This window comes from Talaromyces marneffei, chromosome 8 (assembly GCF_009556855.1).
Source record: "Talaromyces marneffei chromosome 8, complete sequence".
NCBI lineage: Eukaryota > Fungi > Ascomycota > Eurotiomycetes > Eurotiales > Trichocomaceae > Talaromyces > Talaromyces marneffei.
The window spans coordinates 282029-298850 of record NC_072355.1 but is presented as its reverse complement, the minus strand read 5'-3'; the positions used below and the strand labels follow the sequence as shown (position 1 = coordinate 298850).

Below are 16822 nucleotides of genomic sequence, written 5' to 3'. Positions count from 1 at the left end.
ACTGCAGTTTTAGTGTCTACCAGACATTACTCTGCAATACTCCGCAGCAAGTGATCAAACAAGTTAATGATAATGCACCCAGCCACCTATTATTGCACTGCAGTTTTAGTGTCTACCAGACATCAAGTGACAAAACAAGTTGGAACTTGCGCTTTCTGCCTAGGTATCGGCCAAAACCGGTCTCGGCTGTAATGGTCGTCTTAGCTACCCAACGCAGCCTATTTGTACGTAGAACCAACTCCATACTGGGTAAGCTACCTACGACCATTGATGACGACCGCGGAGAAATTGCACACAATGTACTGCAATTTTAGTATCTACAAGGAGTTTGTCAAAGTGGGAAGTAACTAACTTCACTAACTTACGTAGTGACTAATGACATTCATTGACAAGTGGATTTTGGGATCTGCCAGCCCACTGTAGCAAATCTTGGTATGATTGGGTCATTATATGAGAAGACCAAATCAAATATATATATATATCATATTATAGAAAATACTAGTTTTAGGTGTCTAGCTTAGCTACCTATTATAAATGGCTATAGGATTTAGATGGTATACGTAGCGTAGTAGTCACATTCGCAACTGCGTATAATACTTTCAACAGATAATTAAAAACCGCACTGCAATTTTAGTATCCATGAGGCATTGGGGTTACACAGACACCTCGTAACTGCCTACGTGGCTCAAGTGCTCGATAGGTTGGTCAATCTTGTACCGTAGACAAGTCACAGACAAACGAGGATAGTTAAGCTTGCATAGTAAGTTATACAATCTGCAAGTAGTCAGGAGAGAAGAGAAGGCTGAGCCTGAAAAAAACGTATAGTCCAAATTAACTAAGAAGGTATCAATCCAACAAACAAACACAAAATCGCTTCATCCCAAATGCAAAACGCTAAATATCAAAAAAAAAAAAAAAAATGCAAGTCATCATATACATGTACTCTACTTCTATACATGAAGGCATACGCACACAAAAAAAAAAGGGGGGGGCGGGCGGTCGGGGTTAGAAAGAAAATAGGCCAGTACGCCGTTTGCCTAATGGATAAATCACGACGGCAGCCAGGAACAGGCCCACGGTGATTCCGATGGCGACTTGGATCATGCCGTAACCCATCGAATAGGTGGAACTCTCGGGCGACGAAGGCGGGGGATAATTAGAGTGGTCGCCTGTGATGTTTGCTCGAATCTCGGATGCGGATTGGACACCCGACACCAAGGAGCCTTGCGCGGCGAGACCGGATGGCACCAGGACGAAGATGGCTGGTAAGATTGCTGTTGCGGCGTGGCCGTGCCATAATCGACTGTATAGATTGCCCAAGACGCCAACGGCAAAGGCGCCGAGAGTGTTGGCCAGTTCTGGGTTTGATTGGAGTTTGAGATTACTGAAATAGTTCGCAATATACCCCGCTTCAGCGATCAGAATCATGACGGGGACTTGTTTCAATTTCCCTTGGTTAATGATGACGAGGAAGATGACAAACAACGCGACAAAGGGGAATCGTTGCGCATAAGGATTATTGCCGATTAATTGGCCGGAACATGTGGTGTTGGGGTTTGCTTTTGGATCCATCAGGCCGTATATGGTTGTCCCGACGGTGATGCCGTATCCAAGAAACAGGGAATAAATGATTGCATAGACCATGCGGATTGATCCTGGGATTATTTGATGAGACTGAAGTTCGAGACTGCTGCTGAGGACTAAGAAACCAGGTAGAATCAATGCGATTGAGGACTGAGCCATGGCCGAAAAACAAAAGAAGTATTGCTGTGTGCCGTCTACCACTCCATTGCGAATACTGCCAAACGCACGCGCCAGGAAAGACGTGAGGATGCAGGCGATGACTTCAAAAACGTTCGAATAAAGACTGGATCGAGGAGAAAAGACGAGTTGCAGTAATCCTAGCAAGCAACCGAGAAAGAATGTGATTGGCATGTCAATCGGCCGTGCTTCAAATGCAAACGGACCGACGGACACCGAAGCGAATCCATAACACAGCACAACCAGCCAGGTGGGATATTTGGCTGAACGGTTGATGACTGCATCGAGCTCGCTGGTGGCTTCGTCAACGGTGATCTTGTCGTGCACCAAGTTCTTGTAAATGTTCTGCGTGTCTTCTAGCCGTGCCAAATCCACTCCTTGCGCAACTCGTACTAACCTGACTTCTGTAGTACGAGTGGACACGTCGTCAAAAGACATGATCATTGTGCCTGGAAGATACAAAAACTGGGCGTGCAAATCCAACACCTTTGCAGTCAACGACATATACTCCTCTAGTCGATGACTGGGAGCGCCGAACCGCATCATTGCTCGACACAGGGTTATCAAATACTGCTGTCTAGTGATGATTGATGCAATACGCGCCGCGATATGATCGTTGAGGTGTTTCTTGCTCTTTTTGCCATACTTAGCACCCCCCATCATCTTCTCTCGTTTACTAGCCACAGACCTTTTCAAATCGTCCATCGCCATCGGTGCCCCTTGCGTGCCGAGATTCAGTCCAGCACCAACCAGAGACATGGTTGACTGATTGGGCGAGTGCTTGCTGTACCATTTCACTTTCTTCCTGGGAGTTGTCGCACCACTCATGGGGCTTGTAGCACCGCTTTTGGGAGTTACAGCGCCACTGTCTGGTGTCTGTGGTGTACTTCGTCCAGAGAACGTGTTATGAGCGTGCAACCTGAGCAAATACGACAGCACTCCTTCTCCATGGTGAGGGGTTTCGCTATCAGTGTCTGAGCCACCAACGCTTGTCACCGACTCTGAAGAATGCATGCGAAAGTGCCTAGGTCTTTTCCTCAAATGAAGCCCTACTCTGCGAAGTGCACTTTGCGCCTCATGGTTAGCGTCATGGTGAACCTGCTTCTCGTTCTGAGGACTTTCAATATCGTCCGCCCAGTCATCCGCATTTATTGCCGGAGTCAACCCGTCACCTGGCTCCTCTGGTCTTCCGAGTTTTGTCAACAAACGCCGAGCTCGATCGCGCATCGTCGGCATACGAGTCAGCGGATTTTTCCCCTCTGCATCGTTGATATCTGACCTCGCCGTCTCGCCCTTTTCGAGGTCGGCGCCCATCTCATCTCGAGGTGTTCCTTCTGCTTGCGAATCTTCGCCATATTCTGGAGCTGGCATGTGCTCATCGTGTGTACGGAATTTGACGCGGACTTCTCGCAGTCGTTGCACGATTATCTCATGTGGGATGCCGGGGTCGGGGAAGACGACGCTGGATCTGTCTGGGGTTATTTGGCCGTGGTTGATGCGTTCTGGGGTGGAGGCGCCGCTCACGGTGGTCTCTGGGCGGTGCTCGTTTTCCATTATGAGGAAAGATTGTTCAATGGGTTGTCGTTTTGTCTTGTGTGCTTGGGTGGTGGCTGTGGAAAGTTCGCGATGATCGGAACAATCACCCCACCTAGCCCACCATTATCAGATGATTGTATAGATCAGTGTTGTTTCACCGAAAAGGGTTTCGAGCAGCTAGCTGTCAGTCAGTCAGTCAGACAGACAGATAACAGTTATGAAAGAGTAATGAATTGAGTATGAAGAGAAGAGAAAGAGAGAAGACGAAAATCAGAATCAAGAGAAAACCATGGCTCGACTGGCTGTGGAGAAGCCGCCGTCATATAAGTAACTTTCTTCTGGGAGCATCTGATATTAACCGTATTAGCCATTTAACCTATTATTATTAACCTATTAACATAACTACCAGAGTATTAAGTTGTTAGCTTATTAGTTCACTCGTGCTGGCGATCTGGACTATCCAGACATCGGGTTACCCAAAACAGCCAGCCCGGTGGGCTCATTGCGTCAGCCGTTTTTATCAGCGCGATATCATTGGCTGGCGATAACCCGACACAACCGACTCTTACGTGGGATCTCAGTATTCTTATTATTATGACTACAGAATGTACTATGCATATATCATGATCAATTTAATTGAATTGCCTGGCTGTCGGAAACGACGCCTCTGCTGTGTAGTATGCGTACTATGAACAGCTGTAGGCGCAGAGTGATGGTGGCTTTGTCGAGGAAAATTTTCACTTCCATCTACATTGACCAATCACACGCTGCGATGCCGTTGTACTCTCATGTATTGTGCCACCACTTCATGATAATAAGCACTAGATATTATATAAATAGATCTCTTATATAATACATAACTATATGTACATTAACTAGTTAGTTAACTATCTGACAACAGAACACTAACTCTACTAACTACCACGGCAGTCTATCTAGTCTAGACTACAAAAATCTAGACCGTTGGCGCGTGGCGAACATGCCGTCCACCGGGCCCATGGTTAGGGTATGGTACTAACGTCAGCTCGGATGTCCTCTTGAAGACCTTTTGCTCTCTCGACTGATAAAATCCCCTGAATTCGGGCACCGACCCTCAGAATTTTTTCGATAAGCGGGTGCAGTGGTGCCTGATCACGGCCGAGCCGAGCTGATCAGTCTCAGTCTCAGTCTCGGCTTGACATGAAACTGATCTAGAAGGTCTTCGTATACTACATAGGTATGCCTGGGTCCATACCTAGTGGATAGCAGGTAGCTCCACCTCGGGAGCGTCCACGGCATAGTTTTTAGCTACGATATCCACAACAGCTCGTCTAGAGTCTAGAACTGAAAAAAAAAAAAAAAAAAAAAAATTAGATAGCCAAACCACCATAGAACATATCTGTCAATCCTCTGGTCGCTCTTGCTTTACGTTCACAGAAGGATACTACTCTGTCTACTTGTGTCTCGGGAATCTATCAAATGTATCGATTAATCTCGGGATCCAGGTGGTGCCTCGGTATCTGATACGGCATGCCGTCGAACCCCTTTCCCAGTGGACTTAGTTATCAATTAGCGGTACGTAGTTTATATCAACCGATCGGCATTGCACAAATATTTTAGGTCGCACGTGCGGCTTCAACATTTTTGCCGGGCCCTTCTAGATCGGCTCCATTTTTTGTTTTAGGCTGATAAACCTCGTGTGGGACCTATCCGTAGATAAGGAGGAACTGCTCTACCCGGTGCTCTGTAGGTAGGTACTGGTAGAGTCTAGATCTAGATGGTAGGGTAGATGCCGAGGACACGGCCAGCCGGGCATCAATGGAAAAGAAACGAGAAGAGGCGAAAAAAGCAAATACGGTAGATATAAGCTTCCTTCCGTGGGAGGCTGTGAGAGGTTGGTTGGTGGACATTCTGATCGGTTTGGATTTGAATTTCGACCGCCTCGGGGAGTTACGGAGTTACCATTGAAGGGTAGGTTTCTAGTTTGTCCAAGCGAACTTTGTTCCAGGTACGGCAAACTTTTTGAATTGAGTTCACAGCTATTTGACGTATAACTCTGTAAGTTTCTATCAAGCTTGGTTTTTGACTTTGGGACGTTTTGCTTTTGCTTGTCAACAGGCATAGTCCGGTCTAGATTTCCTCTTTGAGATATGAAGTCCCACGTCTCCTTTTCCACTTTTTGTAGTAAATGTTTCGTTAGTAGCTGAAATCAATTCTGGCAAACCAATCTAGCTCCTGTCGACTTTTCCTTGGATCGATATGGCATTTATCGAGAGGGAAACAAGAAAATACCATGTTAGTTGACATTCGGTTTGCAATACACTTTTTATCATCCAAGTGATCAATAAGCCCTAAAGATATACCTATATACACACCATCAACATAATATCCACGACAAGAAAGGTCTATTCAATGTATCTACACTAAATCTGATACTAAGAAACAAATATCCCGCCAAGATTATATTCACAGATCAAAGCTTAGGCTGACAACAAGCATCCATCTTCTTCGCCGCGGCGTCCGGTGCCTCTTCCTCATACAAAACACTCTGATTCGTCCTCTGCGTACTCTGCGGCACATCCAGTGCAGGATTATACTCAAAAAACCCACTCGGCTTTAGACTCACTGTCATCGTCTCGCAGGGCATCACGGGATAATCCTCGGGACGCGGGTTATGCGTTAAACTGATGGAGTGCCAAACGACAATATCCTCGTTATCGACCTTGTCGTTCCGGGCAGCCCATGTGGCTACGTCTCCTCCCCTCTGTGGGGGAGAGCTGCCGCCGTGCAGCAGCACGTCAGTCGGCAGGGATTGGTAGGTATAGTCACCGGCGGCGTACAATTCGCCGTCTTTGTACGAAGTAACCCAATACGGCTGCAAAGCATATTCCGCGCGTCGGCCGTGCCAGGACTGTGGGTGGGCGAGAAGCATTTGCTTCTGGGCGCTGTGCACCGTATAAGCCACGGGTTTGCCAGACACTTTGTTGATAATGGACGGATTAATGATCTTGTGTACTCTGTTCAGCAGCGCTTCTGAATAACCCGATGTCGTGAAGACTTTCTGCTTAGTGATGTAACCCACACCAGCCGGGTTATACGCATCAAACGGCATGGCGATAGAATCTTCTTCAACGAAACTATTCCTATCGCCGTCCAACGCCGGATCAATACGCAGCGCAAAAACGTGCTGGTGATAAGGCGCCATTACGCCTTCATTCACATTTGTGCCCCACGGCACTGTTACTCCAGGAGTAATGGGTACAGTAGATAGAATACCCGTTGCTTGGATACGGTAATGCAGCGCCGCGGCTTGATCAAAGTGCCACATGAAGATGTACTCGTAGTTGCCGACTGTGATGATGGTCTGCAAGACCAAAACCCGGGACCGGACGATGGAGACTTGCTTTGTGGCGCTGTCGGTGTGTTTCCAGCCTATTCCGTCGTCGATTTCGTGCATGCAGACTGCGTTGGGTTTGGGGACGGGGTTGCCGTTGGAGTCGCTGATCGTAAAGGAGAAATACTATCCCCAAAATTCATTAGTACTCAGCAGGCAGAAAGAGATGCTCACGAGTGGGAGAGAAGGGGGTACCTTTATCAACCCTAAACAATCGCAGCCCAATGCAAGATTGTTTGCTGCTACACCAGCCCCAATATCACCAACATCAAACACACTCTTCCGTGAATACGGCGTTCTGGGATCTCCATACGGCACAAACATTTCACTCAGACTAAGACGATGGAAAAGCTCACGGCCATCATACGTGACATCATGCAGAACCATGCCCTCGCGCCAATTGAAGCCGAGTCTGAACCTCCATTTCTGCCACGTCACCAAATGTCCATCGACGTGGAACGAAGCACCTTGCGGCTGATGTACAGTCAGTGGCTTCAGGTCCGTCCGTTTCGGTTGCGAATGTAAATCATGATGCCATTCACGCGGCTCATGGCGCTCATATTTCACATCCGGCGTCACACCATGATCGTCGCCGAGTGGCAGGTCGATAATATCGACTACTTCTTTGGTCACATAGTCAATGATAGGCGAGAAAGGGAGCGGATTATCATACGCATTTGAGCCGGGATGCGACTTGTATTTTGCGTAGAGGTAGCACTACCAATCACTCAATGCTCAATCCATATAAAAAGAAATAAGTCGCGAGATCGTATTACCTGAGTCATTCGTCTAGTGAAATCATCCGTATCCCTACCATACGGCCACGTATCACACACAACCTCCAACTCATCCAATATTCCATACTGCTTGATCCTCTCCACCACCTTCGGATTACTCAAACACTTTCTCCTCACTTCGAGGGCTTCATCCGTATCCGCCTGGCCATGATACCCTTCCTCCAATTTCTCAATCTTCTCAACTTCAGAGGCTGTCAGATTCACAACACCGAGGAAGAGATCTGTCGTTCCGCGGTGGTAGTATAGCGACGATGCACGACGCGTCAGAGCTCGGACAGGAGGGGCATTGTTGCGTTCTGCGGCGAGATATTTGCGCAATTCACGCTTGGCCGGCTCGAATAAGGAGATGTTTTTAAAATGGGCCGAGTGCTTGGGATTGACGGATTGGATTAGTTTGGCTGTTGCCGTTATCTCGGCTGGGGTCAAAGGGTCGAGGGGATGCATCTCGCTCCGTTGAACGTTGAACGATATCTGGAATTGAATCTTGACGGTCGGTCTGAGATACTTGAATAGCTGCTTTGTCTCTGGCTGTCCGGATGATTTATATATTTGAATCGCTTTTGTTTATTGTCAATTCTCCTGTTCTGCCTTATCGGTGTCATGCGGGGACAAACATCGCGGTCTTTCCGATCCGCTGATTGTCGTCGGACTGGAGAGTCCGATCCTTACTTTCGTTATCAGTTTGGATTCGTCCTTAACTTATATCTGCACATTTCTGATTGGAGCGCTCCGCCGATAGGCGTTTTGGCTGATTGGGTTCACTCCTTCTATCTATCTCTGCTTTCCAATGAGGAATTTTGGACTTACGGATTAGGGCTATATGTTAGGGCTACGGACATGGATACCAGTGGATATATCCAGAACAAAGGACATTTCAGTGGTACAGCTCGACTTTAGACACCAAGTCTCTTTCCACCAGATGTTTTACCATACAAACAAGCATTTTAAAATATGTAATCGGTCTGTATGACCATCATTTGAGTTATTTGTATTATCAAGAAACATCTCCGGGATAAGTGTGAGGAGAAAGATTGTTACAGACGATTGGGGGTTCTTCCAACATGCTGTTGAACAACCTATGTGACCACATGTTAATAATACTATGAGACACAGGAGAGGGGGGGGGGATTATGTCAGAGCACGATCCGATCTCGGACGGAGCGAGGCGTGTCTCACCAATTAGGAAAAGTTAGAAAACATGTGAACCTGAGACATTAAGCTGTTCTCGGAATGCCCTTGGCTTCCTAGGCGTATACTTACATAGCACACTCATAGTATGTATGGAACGAAATGTTTTCGCAACTTTCAAGTCAGAGCTAACGTACGATAGTTTGCTTGTGATATTGTTTATACATGCACAAAACCTCATGAAACAAACCCCTAAACGCCATCCTCATACACAGGTCCACTTGGTCCCCAAATGACGATCTGCTTCCCTCTCCGTTTCTCATCGCGTCGATATCCTCTCCTCTTCGATCTATAGCCACAGCAAAAACAGCAAGAACAGCAATACGCAACGGCAGAATATACCCATCGAGTCAACCAGAACTTGGACGACCACTCCAGGAATCCCATTTTCCCGCCGCCTTCTCCCTCTTTCCCTTCCGCCATGAAACTCGAGTTGCGATGCCGAATCTTGTAGACAACCCACAAAACAAACACAACGACACAGTAACATACCACCAGCGACAAGATCTCGGTACACATCAAAACCGACAGAGAGTCGATCGCGATCATCTCCAGGGAAAACGCAACCATCAAAGTTGGCGCCAACAGGCCCAAAAGCATGGACCTTATCCAATACGTCCTCGACGTAAGTTCGGCGTTACGGAACGTTATTCTAACGTCCCGTGCAGGCGAATGCGAAGGATGAGGCGGCTCACTCAAGTGGAAAAAACTGGCCAAAAGACCCGATGAATAATACTGCTCGCTTCGGAAAATATTCTTCTCAAAATTTCCAGTCTTCTTCCCATCCTTTGGTCCAGTCATCGGCCCAAAGTTCGGGTCTAGGGCCAGTTGCTTCTTTTCCCACCGCAGTCTCAACCATTCCGTTATAGGCGCAGATTTCCAAATCTCAACGACAATCGCATTATCGTTAGCTTCAAGTCGGCGTGCAACGACTCTAATGTCCATGTCGTACTTGAATCCATGCATCTGGTTATGAAACCATGCTGCATCCGGTGTATGGAACCAGGGCAGATTAATGATGTGATCTCTCCCACCGGAGTCGACTTGTACGGTGACCGTATCACTGATATAAACCGTCTCATCTCTGCCATCATCTTCAGACAAAGAAATCAACATATCATCCACTTCGACTGCCTCATTACCGAGCATGCCATCTCGCACTTTGAGAGCGGCATTCGTCAGATTCAGTCGTGTCCGGAGGTCATGACCAACCCCAAGAACCAGCGCTCCCGCATTTTCGGTGAGGATTTGCCAGCCAGCTAGCATGTGTGTACAATCACTGGGCATACCGCGCACTCTGGCCCATGAGCGCGGAGAGCCGGGGTAGAGCGCATTAGCGGGCTCGATGGTCACAGAGGCGACTTCAAAGGATTTGTCCCATGGATAGACCGTATGCAACAATTGGCCCGATTTTAGGGTATCTTGAATGTACTGATTGCTATATTCGGATGAGATGCGTAAAGAAGGAAGAAAGGCCCAGATGCCGATGAGACTGAGCCAGGAGTAGAACACGAGTTTGAGGCCGCGGGAGAGGGTGGATATTAGTCTGGGCATTTTCCTTCTTCCTGCTGGGGGGAGGCGGGGCGGGGGATAATTAACCAAAGTCAAGTTGTAGTAAAACGAGTGGATGCATGCAACTGCATGCCTGTATTATGTTTATTCGATCATTGATTGTTTTGTATTGGTTGCTGAAGGAGGAATTTCAAGCAACGTCTTTGATGTTGTCGGATGAATTCCCATTTTAGCCGCATGATCTGCCGCTATGGTAACTTACTTGTGGCTTGGCCAATCAGAGTGCGAGTTTTGCCCCTTTTTACTACGTAGTATAACGCAAAAGTATCTGTCATACTATTCATATTCATCATAGTCTTAAGTTACACTATGATTGTTAATTATAAGACCAGTCTGAAACACATATATATACACATGAAAAGAAATCCCAAATATCTCCCTTAGATAAAGACAGCGAAGAAAAAATCACCTAATCACAGTCTGGTCATAATACAAATCGCAAGAATGAGGATGTTGCAAGCAATACTTGGGCACCAACGGTGCAGCCTGCACACCATTCGCAACCAAGAACTCTCTGAAGTTGAGAATACGCTGCGTCATAAACGTCGTCCTCTTCTGTCCAGTCTTGGGGTCCTTGTTACCAGACCACACCAACTCGGCCAATGCAGCAGCACGAGGCCACATCTTGCCCGAAATAACGACGTCGTCGACCTGCTCTGACCACAACGGCGCAACAGCGCCCTTGACGTGCGCGGCTTGAGTTTCGGTCAGACCGTCGGTGAAGTCGTAGTCGTAGATGCGTTGCCAGGTCTTGTAAGGTGCGCACCAACTACCGCCGTTACCGCCCCAGTTGAAGTTTGGGGTGCCGTCGACGGCATTGGGGTTGACCATTACGTTGTACCGGGGATCGTTGGTGACGAAGCCTCCGTAGCCGCAGTCAAGGTACATAAAGTCTGAAGAAGAGACGAGGACGTCGTATCCCAAAGCGGTCAGGTTGCGGATGTTGGTGAGACCGTTGTTCCAGGATTGGACTAGTAATCCGTCCGTTGACACGTTGGGTGCGTGGGGATCGTTGATGATAAGATCTTCCCAAATAACCAATTTACGGTCTTTGATATTCTTGAAAATAGGGAATGCATGATCAACCCAGTACTGCGTGACATCGTTGAAGGTGCGGCTGGGGTCTGCAGCAAGGTAGTCCATCACGTATGTGCTGAAGTTGTAGCAACCAATTTGCAATTCATCGCCGCCGACGTGGAAGAAGTTGTCCGTGAAGAGGCTGGAAAGCTCGTCGTACACCTTCTCCACAACACCGTAGGTCTTGTTATTCAAGGGGTCGAGTTGACCAGGGGTTGGCTCCACGGCAGTGTGGTAAGGCCAGTTATCATTCGACCACCAAGAATTAGCACACGCGACAATGCTGGCATCAACCTGCTTCCATCCCGCAGCCGAGTGGCCCGGCATATCGACCTCAGGCATAACACGCACGGCGCGCGCACGAGCATATGCAATAATATCCTTAATATTCTCATGCGAGTACGTCTCAGAGGGCGAATAAGCATCCTTCGTCATCTGAGGGTACGTGCTCATTTGCACCGGCCACGATTGCGAATCATCCAAATGCCAATGCAAAATATTGAGTTTCGAGAACGCCATGCCATCAATCTGTTCCTTGATCTTAGGAAGAGTAATAAAGTTCCGTCCCGTATCAATCATGATACCGCGCCACGAGTACAGCGGCGAATCTTCAATGTGAACGGGCTGCTCAATAATCAATTGATTGTTTTGGTAAATCACGATTTGCTGCAGAGTCGTGAATGCGTGCAGGCAACCCCATGTTGTGTTGGCGGTGATTGCGAGGGTGGACGATTCCGAGTCGAGGACCAATGTATACGACTCGTCAACATCGGCTTGTAGATCGGCCTCGAGATTTGTAACAGAGACAGTCACAGTTCTGAGGGTTGAGTGTTGGTGGCGCTTTTGGCTCCTGATAGCGACGGCTGCAGAAGGCGAGGCGGTCGGAAAGGGTTCGTAGGAAGAAATGGGGGCCTCGGTGGCCCGGGGAACCCATTTCAACTGGTTGATGTTCGTCCAGGCGCGATTCCAGGCATCCTTGATAATCGTGTTTCTGGGGAGCCTGACCTCGACATCCCACGGCAATGAGATGGGACCTGAGCTGCCCCAGGTGATCGACCGGGGTGCGGGAAGAGGGTTGACGGCAACCCCAGCAACCGCTGAGGCTAGACAGCCGGCTGTTGCAACCAGGCTGTTGACACGCATGTTGCAGCAAGCCGGGTGTATGAAGAAGCAAAGGAAAGGAAAGAAGAGGGAAAAAAAAGAGCGTGTGATGAAAAAACAAGCAAAGGAGGAAAAGAGAGGAGCAAATACGACAAATAAATAATACTACATGTACTGTACATCCCTGGTCGATCAAAGAGGACAGACAAATCTTACTGACATTGATTGATCCGACATGCTACGTCGTGGGTGGAACATACCATACCTACCAAAGATAAATCAACTAGTAACCGGCTGGGTAACGCGCATCGGACGCCATCTTTCGATAGAACCTTAGAAACGGCTGAAATGAGGATGAACGGAGCAGCATAACTGCGATAGAAGCAAGGGAGCTGATTTGTTTTAGCTTGTTTATGCAGAATGCTAGTCTCATCTAGTCTCGTCTTAGCAGGCACGCTAGTTAAAGGATCCACATGATATACCTCATTAATTTTAATTAACGTTTCTTTTTGCTTTACTCCGTAGTTACGTAGTGCGTACGGACTACGGAGTACGTAGTAACCGTTTGTTTGCTGGACATTGCATTGTCAAGTTTGATGCAACGCGGAGATCGAGAGACGTCGAATTAAAATATAGTTAACTAATCCTATTCTAGTATTACGTACGCACGTGATGCATCCTAATCTCGAATGGCGTACCTACAGGATCGTAGAATATTTGGCTCAGGTCTTGGATAGTACGTACTCTGTACCGTTAACGACGAACTGAGTACGGTCACAGTCCACTAACTTAACTTCCAGTTATAGTTAGTAAGTTAACTAACTTGTTAACTAAGTATCTATGGTAAGCCTTACTGAGTACGGTACGTACCTGTCGGATATGGGGGCTATGCCTCGTCTATACTCGCTCGTACACAGTACGTAGTACGTAGTAACCAATTTCCGCCAACCTCTTCTTCTTATCTCCACTCCCTTCGATAAGCCTAATTGTCGAGTCTCTCGTCTTTATTGCTTCATTTCCTCCGGTTACTTCTGCTAACCACGACCTAACCACACAGACATACAGACAGACAGACAGACAGAAAAAGAGTACCAAAGGGCGAGTGTCACCATGCCATTCTCCGCAATCAGTTCTATCAATCTCCAAACTCTATCTTGAGATATAGTCCTGCAAAGCAAAATTAGAAGTGCTACTCAGGATTGACGTTACATCAGCCACGAGCTAACGAGAGCGCAACTACTCCGTATGTAGTATGTAATGAGGCTAGTTTAGCGTTCTACTTAGTTCTAGAATCCAATCCTTTACTACGTAAGTCTCGTGCAGTGAACTCGTGAGCTGGTTGCCGGTTTTTTTTTTGGAGTCGGAGTAGACATGTCAAATGTAACCTTAGGTACCCAGCGCCTCGGGCATATACTAACTTACAATCTTATCAATGCTCCAACTTAGGGCTACCACGTTTCACATGCACATGGCTACTTAACGATCACATTATGTACTCGGTAGTTAGGTCATATAGTTATGTTATTCAATATGTTCAATTATATCTACTAGCATCAATCTAAGATACTATGTGCATCTGAGAGAGTGTGGGTTAACTAAAACTCAAACTCCCGCCGGAACACATCCACGTCCATCCCCGACACTACCATATCCGCCAAATCACGTCTCGCCATCGACGTAAACACCCGCCGCAGGGTATCATACAAATTCGTACTCTGATTCTGAGTGATATGCATCATGCGCTCTAGTTCTGCGTCATCGATGCCATCAACCCCCTCCACGATCTCCCGTGCTTTTTCGCGACCCTGCTGTTCGACCACTTTATGCATGGCCAGTGCGCCGAGGAGGTGTTGCGCGGCTTCGGGGTAGCAGCCGATATTGATGCAGGAAACCCCAAGGTTGTAGCGGGCGCGGACAAAGTTGGGGTTGATGGTGAGTGCCTTTTCGTATGCTTCGATGGCTTCTTCGGAGCGGCCTGAGTTGGCGAGCGTGGCGCCTAGGCGGTTCCAAAGGAGGTGGACTTGTCCTTGTTGGTTGGACGTGCCGGATTCCGTAGAGGCGAGCGCTGCTGAGAAGCAGTCCACGGCTTTGCCGTATTCTTCGGCGCAGTAGAAGAGCACGCCCAATCCGACCTGCACGTCTGGGTCCATGTGTTCGCCCGACGGTGATAGTTGTGCCGCCTGAATAAACAGGTCCGTTACTTTATCGTGCAATAGTTGTCGATCTGTAAATCCCACATCGGTATCTGCAGAGAGATCATTGGGACTGATGACCTGAGGATATTTGACCGAAAGCCATCGTTCCAATGTACGATAGGCTGTGGAATCGTAACCTTCATTTGTATACGACACAGCCAGTCCCATAAGCGCATCAAGATTGTTCGGGTCGAGTTTCAACGCTTGCTCCAATGCCCGCAATGCCGGATTCTCCTTCTCATTCTGTGCCTGTGCAGATCCGAGCATGGTCCAAGCCTGTACATGTTGAGGATCCTTCTGAACCGCAGCTTCAAAAGCTAGTGCAGCTAGAGACAAGTTTCCACCTTCCTGCATGATCTTCATTCCTTCCTCAAACGGGTTACCCACAGCCTTGAACATGTTATCCTCTTCAAATAGATAATCTCCCAGTTGCGGATCGCGGAATCGTGTGTTTAGACTATCGAACCCTTCCCAACCGTTGGCATCGCCAAGATGTAGATTGGCAACTTCTTCAAAATCATCGTCGGCCAGTTGTCTAGAAGTAGTAGCAGATGCATTTTCAGCCTGAGCACTTTGCCACACACGTTCAAATTGTTCAAATCCTTCACTTTGATTCTGAAGAGGGGTACTATGCACTGACCTGTCCAGATCATTGAGTTCCGCTTCCATAGCATGATTCGCTTGATCATCAAACGCCTCCTGACCAGCTGCATCCATTTCGGCAAATTGCGCTTCCCAATTTTCGTCATCCAACTCCACCATTCGCCCTTTGCCCTTGCCCTCCTGCTCTTGCACCCCCGGTTGTTGTTGTTGCTGCATAGGCATATACGACGGACCCATCATCCCCATAGCGCCCATTCCGCCCATCGCACCCATATATCCACCCATCATCGGCCGCTGGTATCCACTCATCATGGGTGACTGCGTCGATTGTGTGATGGGGCTCGCCGTACGATGCTGTTGTTGGAAACGAGAGAACTCCGCCGCAGAAAACCCAGGACCTCGACTATCAAGTGCTGCAGGAGCGGCGTTGGGGCCTTGGAAAGCGGCCTCCATGCGTGCTTGTTCACCGGTATCGAACTCCGCTGCCCAACCCGGTGATCCTGTGCGTTGGGGTGTGTGTTGCAATGTTTCGATTCCTCGTCGCAGTTGTTCCATGGCGAAGTTATGGGCGGGGTCATGATGTTGGACATGGTTGGATTGTTGCATGAATTCGTCCATCATCTAGACAACCGAGTTAGAGACTCCTCTTTGACGGATACTCTCTCCCGAAATCATAGATTTGTTTGAATCTTACCTGATCACCCGGCCCTGCCATCCCCCGAGAACGCATGCTCTCTTGCATCCCCGGCGCCCTTCCCACCAGTCGATCCCGTTGTAAAGACTTGTCATCTTGAACATGTTTGGTGAACTGCGTCAACGGATTGCCGGCGGTCGAGCACTCGGAGCCACCGAGAAAGGACATGGCTGATGTGTTTTGTGCGGAAATTCAAATCAGATCGAAATAAACCCAGACCGGTCTTATAGCGAGCGTAACCATATATTCTGGAAATCTCAAATCGAGCAAAACGGTCTATCAAGCAAGGTCCTCGTCGTAGCAATTCGAGGGAGTTATCAGTTAGGTTAGTAATCGCGCTCTGGTCGAAAATCGGTATCGGCGTGGGGTAAAACTGGTCCGAGCCGCGGCTGGTTAATTCGCGCTTGTAAATATATCAAGGACGCAATGAACTATTATATGATGCAAGTTGTTGAAGGATTGTTTGAAGAAAGGATCAAAACACGTTCAGGTACTTGGATATATGAATTAAAGAAAGCTCCTCGTGATCTGTTTCAGCAACTGTCCCTGGGCTTAATGTGCTCCGCCACAGGAGACCGGCCGATCGTGCCGAGGTTCTTTCCGGAGTGATCACGTGTTCAGCCCGAGCTCATATAAATTCAATTAGACTTAGGCCAGAACATTTGAAGAAACAAAATGATATTAAGAAAGGAGATTATACTTTTTACTCGTCACAAATTAAAGTCTGTAGGTCAAGAACATCAAGACAAATAATATACAATAAAGCTAATTGGTACACGTGTAGAGCAGAAACCCATCCGGCCATATAAAACACATAATAAAGTCGACATTTGGAAAATCACAGCCTGAAAAGACGGTGGTCATCCAATTATTTAGCCTCGAACGCCCCCGATGCGCGGTATCTGTAGATTCTGAAGTGTGAGGA

The 16822-nt window shown here is 47.8% G+C and overlaps 5 protein-coding genes across 5 annotated transcripts; all 5 read right to left on the bottom strand.

The window, feature by feature from the left end:
• Positions 1-1005: 1005 nt before the first annotated feature.
• EYB26_009455 (uncharacterized protein) lies at positions 1006-3315 on the bottom strand (the record flags this gene model as incomplete). Its single annotated transcript, XM_054268705.1, has 1 exon — positions 1006-3315. The coding sequence occupies one exon, from the start codon at positions 3313-3315 to the stop codon at positions 1006-1008; it is 2310 nt and encodes a 769-aa protein (XP_054124680.1).
• A 2434-nt stretch (positions 3316-5749) lies between these two features.
• Positions 5750-7911, bottom strand: EYB26_009454 (uncharacterized protein; the record flags this gene model as incomplete). Its single annotated transcript, XM_054268704.1, has 3 exons — positions 5750-6796; positions 6866-7387; positions 7447-7911. The coding sequence occupies 3 exons, from the start codon at positions 7909-7911 to the stop codon at positions 5750-5752; spliced, it is 2034 nt and encodes a 677-aa protein (XP_054124679.1).
• A 1003-nt stretch (positions 7912-8914) lies between these two features.
• On the bottom strand, positions 8915-10209 carry EYB26_009453 (uncharacterized protein; the record flags this gene model as incomplete). The annotated part of the gene is made up of 2 exons (XM_054268703.1): positions 9006-9068; positions 9148-10209. The coding sequence occupies 2 exons, from the start codon at positions 10207-10209 to the stop codon at positions 9006-9008; spliced, it is 1125 nt and encodes a 374-aa protein (XP_054124678.1).
• Positions 10210-10632: 423 nt separating this feature from the next.
• EYB26_009452 (uncharacterized protein) lies at positions 10633-12447 on the bottom strand (the record flags this gene model as incomplete). The annotated part of the gene is made up of 1 exon (XM_054268702.1): positions 10633-12447. One exon carries the CDS (start codon positions 12445-12447, stop codon positions 10633-10635), a length of 1815 nt encoding a protein of 604 aa, XP_054124677.1.
• Positions 12448-14000: 1553 nt separating this feature from the next.
• On the bottom strand, positions 14001-16065 carry EYB26_009451 (uncharacterized protein; the record flags this gene model as incomplete). The annotated part of the gene is made up of 2 exons (XM_054268701.1): positions 14001-15824; positions 15898-16065. 2 exons carry the CDS (start codon positions 16063-16065, stop codon positions 14001-14003), a joined length of 1992 nt encoding a protein of 663 aa, XP_054124676.1.
• Positions 16066-16822: the final 757 nt, after the last annotated feature.